The 11,345-nt window shown below is 54.1% G+C and overlaps 1 protein-coding gene across 4 annotated transcripts in view; it reads right to left on the reverse strand.

Annotated features, from left to right (window-relative positions):
* XPO6 (exportin 6) overlaps positions 1-5,679 on the reverse strand; it is a 55,989-nt gene extending 50,310 nt beyond the window's left edge. For all 4 annotated transcript variants that reach the window (XM_086621923.1, XM_086621922.1, XM_086621921.1 and 1 more), the window contains exon 1: positions 5,651-5,679. In XM_086621923.1, the coding sequence (XP_086478049.1) occupies positions 5,651-5,653 (3 nt within the window). In that variant the 5' untranslated portion in view covers positions 5,654-5,679. The remainder of the gene's footprint in view (positions 1-5,650) is intronic.
* Positions 5,680-11,345: the final 5,666 nt, after the last annotated feature.

Genomic DNA, 11,345 nt, shown 5'->3' on the forward strand with positions numbered 1-11,345 from the left:
TTCATAAACCGCAGGCGCTCCTAAGCCCAGGCTTGGAGAAACTGCACCATTCCTGACCTTCCAGAGGACCCACTCCAGTTCTGACCACAGACATAAAGCCCAGGGGCTGCCTGGATGAGCAAACAACTTCTTGAACATCATAATTAGCAGGGGCAAAAAGCTGATTGATTGTCCTTTACCAAACTGTTAACATCTACGCTTTTGTTGGAACAACCAGACCTTCAGGAGAGAACAGGCACACGCTCCACCTCTATCAATGGTATTCTCAGTGGTTTATTTGGATAAAACAAAGCTGGCAAACACCTTATATTTGTTTCCTCCAGAAGCAGAAGATTGTCATGTTAACACCTGGGATGCAGAGAAGGCCAAGACAGCAGTGGCCCAAACACAAATGTTGTTACTAACAGGAAATATCCACTGACTGATAAAGGATGATGATTTGGAAGGATTTTAGGACACATTATTCTACCAGACAGATATCAGCCTATACACGTAAAAGCTCCATAACACCTGTTAAGAAATATAATAAGAAGAAATACAATAGCAGCTCCTTCTTGATCTGAACAGCAACACCTAATACCATGAATTAAAACAACCAAACAGAACATCCATTCCTCGGAGCTTTTAGGTATCCACACGCTGCACGATCCCCTTGCAGCGCTGAGCCCCGCTGCAGGAGCTTAGTAGTACACACCAGGCTTTAATGCTTTTCTACAAAAACACTCGCAACCACCAACACTCATCTACCAGTGGATTGCCACGACCATCTAGAGGAAGACAGGCTGAGAGAGTTGGGGCTGTTCAGCCTGGAGAAGAGAAGGCTCCAGGGAGACCTTCCAGCAGCCTTCCAGTGCCTAAAGGGGCTACAAGAAAGCTGGAGAGGGGCTTTGGACAAGGGGCAATGGCTTTAAACTGAAAGATGGGAGATTTCCATTAGATCTAAGAAAGAAATTTTTTAGAATGAGGGTGGTGAGGCACTGGACCAGGTTGCCCAAAGAAGTTGTGGCTGCCCCATCCCTGGAAGTGTTCAAGGCCAGGCTGGATGAGGCTTTGAGCAACCTGGTGCAGTGGAAGGTGTCCCTGCCCACGGCAGGGGGGTTGGAACTAGATGGTCTTGAAGGTCCCTTCCAACCCAAACCCTTCTGTGATTCTATGTTAGTTTAGTGGACCTCGAGGCTCAACAATTTTGGTTTAATACCTTTTAGTCTGGCTGGAGAAAGCACAGTCTATATTTAACTACCCAGGTCTTTGAAATACAGTATGTGCTGTAGTTATCATAGATCCCAAAAAATATTATGGATAACCGTTCTGCCAAACTAGCTATTTGCTTCAGAGAAAAAGCTTTTACTCTTGGGGAAGCATCCTTAATCATGCTTGAGACCAGCTTTCCTGCTACTGACTCGGTTCTGATTCCCCTTTCTCCTAATCCTGCCAAAAGGGACATGCAGGTCCAGCCTTCACCCGCGGCCACCGCGGCACCACGCTCCGCAGCCACATGGGCTTTGCTGTAGAACTAATAAATAGGTGAAACGGTTCACCAGCATTAAGTCTCAGCTCCTGCTTAATGATTTAATAAAGCAGGGATAAGAAAGAGGCACAGAAAGTTACCTGAAGGCCAAAAAAGGAAGCCAGATGTTGGAGCCGAGGCTAGAACTTCAAAGTTCCTATTCTCTTGTTTCTCTACTCAGTAGAGCGAGTCAGGATGGTTTTAAAAAGGGTTTACTTTTATTTTTGAACTACGTACTTCAAGGGGAGATACAGAAAGCTGACAGAACTTCAGACTACCAAACCACAGCGCTCTAGTTTTGGTGCTGCACACTGGCAGCAGCGTCGGAGCGGGCGCTGCCAGGGGGAAGGGATGACACACTCCAGCTCCCTCCTGATCTCAAAAACCTCCCGTGATGAAGCAGAGGCCACCTCGTCGTGCACGAGTGCTTCCTGCCTGCAGCGCCACGCTCGGCTTCACCATCTCCGTCTCTCGTTACGGCAAGACATTTCCATAGCTCACCTGCTTCAGGACCAGGCAGCAGCAGCCCAAACATGATTTAAGCGTCTCTGGAGCGACGGGGCAGCCGGGCAGAGGGTTTTTGCAAAAGCAAGAAGCTGCTGCTGCCTCCTGCCGCAACGATGTCCTCAGCCACCCCGCACAGCGGACATCGGGAGCAGGCCCACAAACACAGGATATAGTTCACAGCCCACAGAGCTGATCTAGCCCCAGGGCCACCTGACACACACAATAAACGTGAACTATTTTGGTAATTCAGCAGCAAGCTCCCTGGTAACCAAGAGCGCCAGAATAACCTCTGGCTCACCAGCAATACCTGGCTGGAGATGTTGCAATCCAGACGTACTTTATTCCTCAGCGAATGGAAGGCTTAAACCATCGTCAGTTCTCCAAAGGAAGCTTTAAGCATAACAAAATGACAGCACTTACTGCTGAAAGGAATTGGAAGGTTGATAATAGGGGCTATAAAATGAAAGCTAGGATGCTGCTCTGGAAAACTTAGAAAGATTCAAGCTACACACACCCACTGCCTACTTCCATTTTTGCAAGCTACATTTGCTTCGTGTAGAACAGGGACACAAGCTTCTTTAGATGTGCTGCTGCTGCTTCTGTTGCCTGCTTCCCACTTGGCTACGTGTTTACGAGGCCTCGCGATAACCTGAAAGAAGCGTGACTTGTTTCACAACTAAAGCCAAAGCGTTTGAGAAGCCTGTTTGGAATTCTCTGGCTGAAAGGTTGGCTTCATCTTTAAATCTGATAGCTAAGACAATAGCATTTCCTGGAAGAAGTCCCTTTCCCTAAGCTGCTGTTCTAGTTGCTGGTAGGATACAAATCCCAGATAACTGACAAATACATTCACTAGGAGGTAATCACCCAACTTCCAACCTCACATGGGAGCTACAAATGACCTCACCAGGTGACTGATATGGCTGAGGAGATCATAACCGAGCTCTGATGGCTTCAAAGGTGGTTCATCTTTGCTAGCGGAAGCAGAAAAAAGATGAAAGAATGAATGATGAGACAAGCACACAGCTTATTTGGATGCAAAACACAAATACATTCAAGGACTGGTTCCACGAACAGTATGTATTTTGAAGCTGTTCACTAAAATCATCTCAAAGAATCCTAAAAGTTGACTAGGAAACCATGTTCATATTTTCTGTTTTGTTAAAGAAAAGCTTGAAGAGTGCCACCTGAGTGCATAAATTGGAGCTAGTTACTCTGTGCTTAGAGGTTAACTCGACTCCGCAAAAATCCGTTTGAGAAGCCTGTATTTCACAATACTCTCTTTTCTCTACAAAGACATCACGACATCATCAACACTGACGCATCTTTTTCACAGAAAGCCACAACCTGGGTGCTGTACAAGAACTATTTAGCAGACAGGCAACGTGCATTAATAGTCTGCTGCGCCACAAGCACGTAACAACCACCACACATGGTACGGCGACCAGAAACCTTAACACAGCCGGGCTGTTCCTCGCAAATACCTCGGAAAGCAAATGATTCAAGGTTCCTGTGAAATCAAACAGCTTTTTAATGATGGCGTAAGATTTCTGAGCCATCAGTGCCATCTAAGCACTCTGAACTGGCACCTGTTCCACGACGTGTGTACAGTTTCTGAACGCGTTGCGCATCGCTGGTTTCCCCTCCTCTTTCTGACTTTACAGTACGTTGTTCTCATCATTCCTCCCCAGCTAATCAAGCTCCAACTCATTACTGCTCCTACTGCTTACACCCTTGAGGATCCACCCAATCCAACTCATAAAATCTGCTTCTACAGGCCTGTATGTTTGACAGCGGAGTTAATTATGGTTTATTTGTCCCCAGCATGCCTTACAGCATCTCATCTTCACACTTTTCCAACTGTTTCCGGGAAGGAGGGTACACCAGCAGCAGAACATGCCCATCTGTAAGCTCCAAGGAAACCAGAACATAAGGAAAATCTTGCACAGTAGTCACATGAAGAGTTACAACAGTAAATTCTGCAGTACAGCCCGATGACTGCTTCTCAACTTCCAAAGCCGGGGCTCGGCTTGTAGTTGAATGAAATATTGGATGTTCCAAGAGAAAAAGAAAACAAGGTGCAATTCAGCAGGCCAAACGTGCATCTGTGTGAAGGCAAGGAAAGGATTAAGAGGTCCTTTTGCCACCTGCAATTATTAGCGCACACCCTGAAGCACAAAACTCTGTAACCTCTTCCCACATGCAGAGATACAGTTTGTTACACACGACTGGTCTACCAAATTCTCCGAACTCAACCACAGCATTTATTCATCTTCGCGAATCAGAGGCATTCACCAAAAAGAATCCACATCAAGAGTAACACCCGCTGCTCTAGCTTTGGCTGAAGCTGAATTCACAAAGATCCATGACATTTGGCAGACAAGTCAGGAGCCCATCCTGAGCAGGCAGGTACTTCCCTCCGCCTGACTGAAGTGCATGCAGACCCAGTAGTAGCAGGCTGCTACCTGTATTTATCGAGAAGATCGCATCCCACCCCAGCAGACACCGTATGGAGTAGCAAAGCCTCTCCAAGGGACTAACTAAATTCAAGTTAAACGCACTGCAGAGAGCAAGGTTTCAATAAACTAGCAATACATAGCACCAGGAACACAGCAAACAACGTGCAGATGTTATTATTTCAGCTCTTGGGTGAAGAAATCCACAACTGCAAACCAAGATCTCAGCTTCCCGAAGAAAAGGGGTGTGAGACCTGAGCCTACGTTATCTAAGGCAGTTTAAGCTAGAAAGTGGTTGGAAACCAGATCAGTAACTACTGCCTTCGCCCCGTGGGACTCTCTGGGTGAGACAGGACTGGAGGCAGTTTTCCATGAGCAGATCCAGGGCTGCCACACACATCTCGCTACTTACTGATCAACTGCACAGTACACGTTCGTGGCTTCCCTTTGTCAACTCAATAAATTTGGGGATATAAGGTTTCCCTGCAGGTAGAACGAGAGAAAGATAAAGAACAGCAGTTGTTACTGAGCACACGGACTGCTAACGCTCCGTAAGGCGACGGTGAGCAACATCCTGATCCCCTGAAGGCAGACTTCCACCTACCAGCCCTGCAAGCCCGACTCTGCATGCACCCAAGGGATTAAAGATGTCCCTTCTTGCTTCTTATCAAGAGAAAAAAAGATGGTGCAAACCAGAGCACGCCACACCTCAGCCCTGTGTCTCTCCGTAGGACGGCACACAGCTACGACTGCTGCTGCTAGAAGGTATCTACGGGAGAACTCAATAATGCTCTGCACAGGAGGGAATCCGGGTCGTTTCTGCAGCTTATCCGAGGCTAAACTGGAGGCAAACTGGGCACGTTCACGGCTGGCACTGGAGAAAACCTCTGATTTCCAACACCCTCTAGCACAGACGCTCCCAGGAAGAATTTCTGCCTCCACAGCTTTTTAAAATTTGTTACCACGGCGGCTCTGGGGGCGAAGGTCGCCCTCACCATCCGCAGGGCCCGCAGCCCCCGGGCGGGACGCTGCCCGGGCAGCTCCCCGGGGCAGGCCCCGAGGGCCGGCGGGCCCCGGACAGGCCGCAGGCCCCGCCGGAGCGCAGTGGAGCCCCCCCCGCCCCCCACTCCGCCCCGGGGAGCTCGGCGGCGGCGGGCCGGCCCCGCTCCCCGCCCGCACTCACCATGGCTGCCGGGGCTCCCGCGGGGCGGCTCTAAGCAGGGCGCCGCGCTCCGCTCATGTCATGGCCGGCGGCTGGCGGCGGTGGGGCCTCCCCGCCCATGCACCGGCGAGCCCCCGCCGGCCGCAAAGCCCCAGGCACCGCAGGCGGCCCCCCGCTCGGAGAGCCGCCGCTGCCGCCGCTTCCCAGCCCCCGGGCCTCCCACGGCCGCCGAGGACGGGGAGCCCCAGGGCGCTGGGAAAGGCCGCCGGAGGGCAGGCCCGCACGGGCCGGGCTGGTGGAAGAGAAGGGACGGGCGGAGAGCGCGGCCCGGCGCGGCGACTGTCGGCGCGGCCGGTGACTACGCCAGGCGCATCCTGCCGCGCACCGGGGAGGCGGCTGCGCCGGCCCCGCCCCGCTCTCCCGCCGGAAGCGGTCGCCGCGCCCCCGCGGCCAATCGCGGCCGAGGCGGCGGCGGCTGCGCATGCGCCTTTCGCCGCGGCGCGCCGCACGGCCGCCATCTTTGAGAAGGGCGCGGCGCCTCGCTTGGCGGGGAGGGAAGGGAAGGGGCGGGGCGCGCCCGGGAGGTGCGCATGCGCAGAAAGCCCTTCCTTCCCGGCAGGAAGCGGCGGTCGGGGCGCAGTGCGCGCCCGCCCGAGGGGGGAGACGGCCGTGGGGGCGGAGCTCCGCTTGGCCACGCCCACTGGAGGCGGGGTTTGGGCGCGCCCAGCCGCCGACCATGCGTTGCCTGGCAACGCGGCGGGGCAGCCGCGGGCCCGGGCCTAGGCCCGGGCCTCGCCCCTCGCCCCGACCCTCAGGCGGACCCGTGCTGGCTCCTCCGGACCTCCCGGGGGAGTTACAGACCTGCGAGGACACTGTCTGTGTTCATTGGCTTTGTGTCCGCGTTAAAAATAATTAAAATGAACCGAAGGGGGAACCCCCAACCCTGCGAGGCCTCGTCAGCAGCGATAACAAAGCCACGTAGTGTAGAAACCCTTCCTAAGCAGCTGTTCCCATCCCCAAGTTTTAACTCGACCCGGCACTCTTTGCGGCCCTTGGTTTTCCAATGCCTGACGTGGTCAGGGGAGATGACGTTAACAGAGAGCTTCTGAATTCGAAAAAGGGAAATCCAGCCCCTAATGGCTGCCGGACAAAACCGAGGAGACGGGACCGACCGGAGCCCCAAAGCAGTGAAGTTAATGCAGATGAAAACACTTCTCACGGTTCCCAAAGTCCCCTGTGGCACTCGCCGTTACGAGAGGTCACTGGAACCGGTGGCTTAACAGGCTTTAGAGGGGATGATATACATATGGGGACATTGCAAACGCTTGCGGTTACATTAGAGGATTAAACGAAACGAGAGGGAGGAAAATAAACCCTCCCTGGGGGTGTAACTAACCACGAGGCTCAACAAGAAGATTATGGTTGAGCAGTCCGATGGCTTTTCCGTGGCAGATTTCCTTCCACTTCCACGCTTTCAGCAGAGTGCAGACCCCACGTCCCGCTCCCCCTGATCGGCCGTTCCCCCTGGGTGGAAATGCTGCTCCTGGGCCACGCAGGCTGAGAGAAACTTGCTGAGAAGGAGATGTGCAGCTTGCAGCGGGCAGGCGCTGCCCAGCCGCGCAGGAGATCATGTCCGTTTGCTGCCACGTGCTGATGAATTACTGTATGTACCCCCAGGCAGAGCACTGTCTCCAAAACCTACCTGTTTAACGTCTCTGAACCCCTTCCAACACCTCCGAACCCCTCTGACACCTCCAAAACCTCTCCAACTTCTCCGAACCCCCTCCAACACCTCTAAAACCTCTCCAACTCCTCTAAATCCCCTCCAACACCTCCAAAACCTCTCCAACACCTCCAAACCCCCTCCAACACCTCCAAAACTCCTCTGACACCTCTAAACCCTCTCCAAAACCTCCAAACCCGCCCAACACCTCCAAAACCTCTCCAAGACCTCCAGACTCCCTCCAACACCTCCAAAACCTCTCCAACACCTCCAGACTCCCTCCAATGCCTCCAAAACTCCTCTGACACCTCCAAAACCTTTCCAAGACCTTCAGACCCCCTCTAACACCTCCAAAACCTCTCCAACATTTCCAAAACCTCCCCGACATCTCCGAAACCCCTCCAACAGCTCCAAAACACCAAGCTGAGCCGAGCTACGTGCTGTGCCCACCAATGTGTTTAACAGAGGCTGGAACTGCCTTGAGATACCACCTCAGCGATGGTTCCATCAAGATATCGCAGCTGCGCTGGCAGAGGGCACGTTACCGTGGTGACCGTGAAAAAGGATAATCTTCTTATCACCATTTGTTATTCCAATGGGGTTGTTTGTTGACACGTGCCCCAAGACCTTCCGCCAAACTGCTGGATCCTTACGGGGAGCTTTTCTCCTCTATTCCTATTTCTCCCACAAAACCCAAGGGGATGGGACATCTTTTAGCACGGGATTTGAGCCTGACAGTGTGCTCTGAGCTCTGCGAGCCTTCGTCTCTGCTTTAGAAACATCTGCCCCGACGTGAAGGAAGATGTCCTGTGCCTCGCGCTGGAAATAAGGGGTCTTGCACCCGCCTCATGGTGGTGTTGATCCAGGAGAAAACCGCGGCTGCTACTGGCATTGCTGGAGCATGAGGAGGTGTCCCGGGAACGCCACAGTGCCGGAACCTGGGCCTCCGTTGTCCCATTTCTGGGGCTCTGCCCGTTGCTGGAAGGGCCGTTTCTTCAAGAAAATAAGTGGTCACCTCCCCCGCCGACTGCCTGCAGCCCTTCGGTTGTGATTCGGGGCTCCTCCGTCTGGTCCCTAAAGAGGGAGGCAGTGAGGCTCACGCTGTGCCTGAATCAGCCCCAAGGTGGGAGAAGCCATCAGCCTTTTTTATTTTTATTTTTCATAACTTGATGTTTTACAAAAGCAGAAGGAAGGGAAGCACCATGGAGCTGAATGGCCGTATTGGGAGACAAAATTCGGGAAAATCCTTCGTTACTGCGTGGTTTATCCCTCAATTTTTATCGTAAACACGCACAGAGACGGACTGGGACATGATTTGAAGCCCTCTTCTCAAAGCCTCCTGCAAAGCTCTAGCCTTGATTCCAACCCCTTCAATCACACATTCAAATATTCACCACATTTATTTGCTTTATTCCAGTTTTGCAGAGTTTTGGGTTTTGCCTTCAGGGTGAGTCGGAGCCTAACGCCAACCCAGCATCTGGCAACGCTTCCCTTCCACCTCCTTTTATTGTTCCCACCACAAATTGAGCAATAACTCGTTCTGAACGTGATGTATAAACGAGCCTCTGACTGCCCCGCCGCCTAATATAAAGTAATTTGATGAAAAGGGTTAAACTGCATTTTATAAGTGCAATAAAAAAAGTTTTGTGCAGCAAACCCCAACCACTCCCTGGGTCTCACAGGTGGCTTGGCAATCAGTTTGCTTGTTTAGCAAGCCATAAAAAATACAGCAGGGAAAGGCCGTGAGTACAAATACCTGTGGAAAGTACAGATGTGCATAATTAATTGAAAAATGCCATCGCAGCCCGCTGCTCCAGGGAAGGCGTGCTCCCGAGATGCCTCTCCCCACCATGGCTGTCCTTCCTCCACGGCTGTCCTTCCTCCTCCACCAGCTGTCACTCGGCGCCAGGCGCGGGTACCCATAGCCCGGCATCCCAGGGAAGCAGGGCGATCAGCCGGGGCTGTCATCCCGCACCATCCCGCATCCCTGTGCTGGGCAGCCTGGTCGGGATCATCCATCCCAGCCAGGGCGGCTGTGGTGGGCAAGGGTCTTCTGTGGCCACCGCAACTCCTGGCCAGATCCTCCTGCCTCTGCTCTGGCTCTGCTCCGCACCCTGTTGGGATTCATCTGGGACTGTTTGGGTTGTCGGGTGCTGTGGTTTCAACACACTGGTTATATCGCTGGGAATGGCTTCCCAGTTCCCGCTGAAGGGCAGCTGCTTTAGGCTGGGACAAAAGAAGTCCATGTGGTCAGGGGGATTGAGACAGGACAGGAGGTCCCCAGATAAGCAGGCATGGGGGGAGTGCAGGCAAGACCATGCTTTGGACAGGTCTTGCAGGTCCGGCATTGTGTGTGCCTTTGAAAGGGAGGGCTGGAAACTCATCCCGGTGTCCAAATCGCCCTTCCAACAGCCTCAGACCCAGTGGGAGAGGGGCAGCAGGCAGCCAAGGCAGCTCGCTCTCTCCAGTAAGAGGCTCCACTTGTGTTATAAACAAAAGAGAAAGGACTAGTTTTGGGCTGTCGCTGTTTTTAAACCTACCCAAAGTTCGGAGTCTGCCCCTGCCATCTCCCTAGACCCCAAAAACCCACCCAGGCAATGCGAGAAGCTGTGCCGACCCACCATTCTGCCCCTCTCCCTGTTCTCAGCCTCCCAGGTTTTTGGCAGGGGACTGGCAGAGGTGCAGGTGGTGGCGGAGGAGGACGGTGGAGCTGGGCTCCCATGGGCAAGATGCCACCCTGAGGGGTCCGTCACCCACTGTGAACTTCTGTAGGGCATCCACCAGAAGTCACATGGATCCGTGCCTGCCTGCTTGGTCCCGCGCCTCGGCAGGCGCCAGGAGACAGCTGATGGGTTTTTATGGAGTTGGGTGCGGCACGGGGGCTGCGGGGTCCCATCAGCCAGGAGCCACCGTGGACCAGTGAGGTCTCCCCTTCTTCCAGGAAGTGGGGTGGAGGGGGCTACAAAGCCAGAAGCCATTAGGGGCTCCCTGGGGCTGGGCATGCTCGTCTCTCCCCTTCCATGGGAGAGCGGCTCTTTTTCTCTGGGTTTCTGCTCCTCTCTGCTCGGCCCATTAGCCGAGGCATTAAATTTTAACATTTTTTGTTGCTCCTTGCAGTGCATTCCTGGTGAGTGGGAGCCTGGGTGGGTGCCAGAGCCCTGGCGCCGTACCCAGGGGGCCTGGGGGAGTCTGGCTGTGGCGGGGGTACCTGCCTGCACCCTGCAGGCTGCTCATGCTTGTCCCAGCTCCCAAGGACTGACACGGCAACAGCATCCCTGCAAAAACACTGTGCAGCCCCGTGGTCCTGCACAGCCATCCCTGCCAGCTCTCTGTGTTGGCAGGGAGTGACAAGGTGGCACCCACACACCCATCAGCCCAGCCAGCCAGCCCAGCGCCCACAGCACAGCCAGCCTGTGGGCGATGCTGCCTGCAACCCTGCCTGCTCCATCGCCTCCGGGATGGAGGTGGGCACCCTGACCACCCGCCCGCTTTGCCCCATGCCCCTGCCCAGCACCCATGGATGCATGGCAGAAGGCGATGGAAATGAGTTTGGGATAGAGCACCCTCCAGGTTGGGTCCCCCTCTCTGTGCAGCGAGGATGGGACCTGCGAGCAGCGCGGCCGGCGGCGTTCCGGCCCTGGGGAATTAAAAAGCCATTGATTTTGGCCATTAGAGGGGGTGTGGCCGGGGCAGATGCGCTGCCAGCCGAGCCGTGTGCTGAATAATTCACGGCAAGAGATGACGAAGCCCGTGGCCGGGCCAGGGAAGCCTCTCCGTGTCCTCCCGCTGCCACCTCCCAAGGACATGGCCTTCACTTTTGTCCCAGGGCATCGAGGACAGGTTGGGGACGGGGATGGGCACAGCTCTTGGTCTCAGCAATGTGGGCACCCACGCTGCTCCCTGGTTCCAGCAGATGGGGAACGGCAAGACTCCAGAGCCACTCGGCAAGGACATATGGCCACGTGGGCAACAGGGCTCCCAACCCAGCACGCT

This window comes from Tauraco erythrolophus, chromosome 17 (assembly GCF_009769465.1).
Source record: "Tauraco erythrolophus isolate bTauEry1 chromosome 17, bTauEry1.pri, whole genome shotgun sequence".
NCBI lineage: Eukaryota > Metazoa > Chordata > Aves > Musophagiformes > Musophagidae > Tauraco > Tauraco erythrolophus.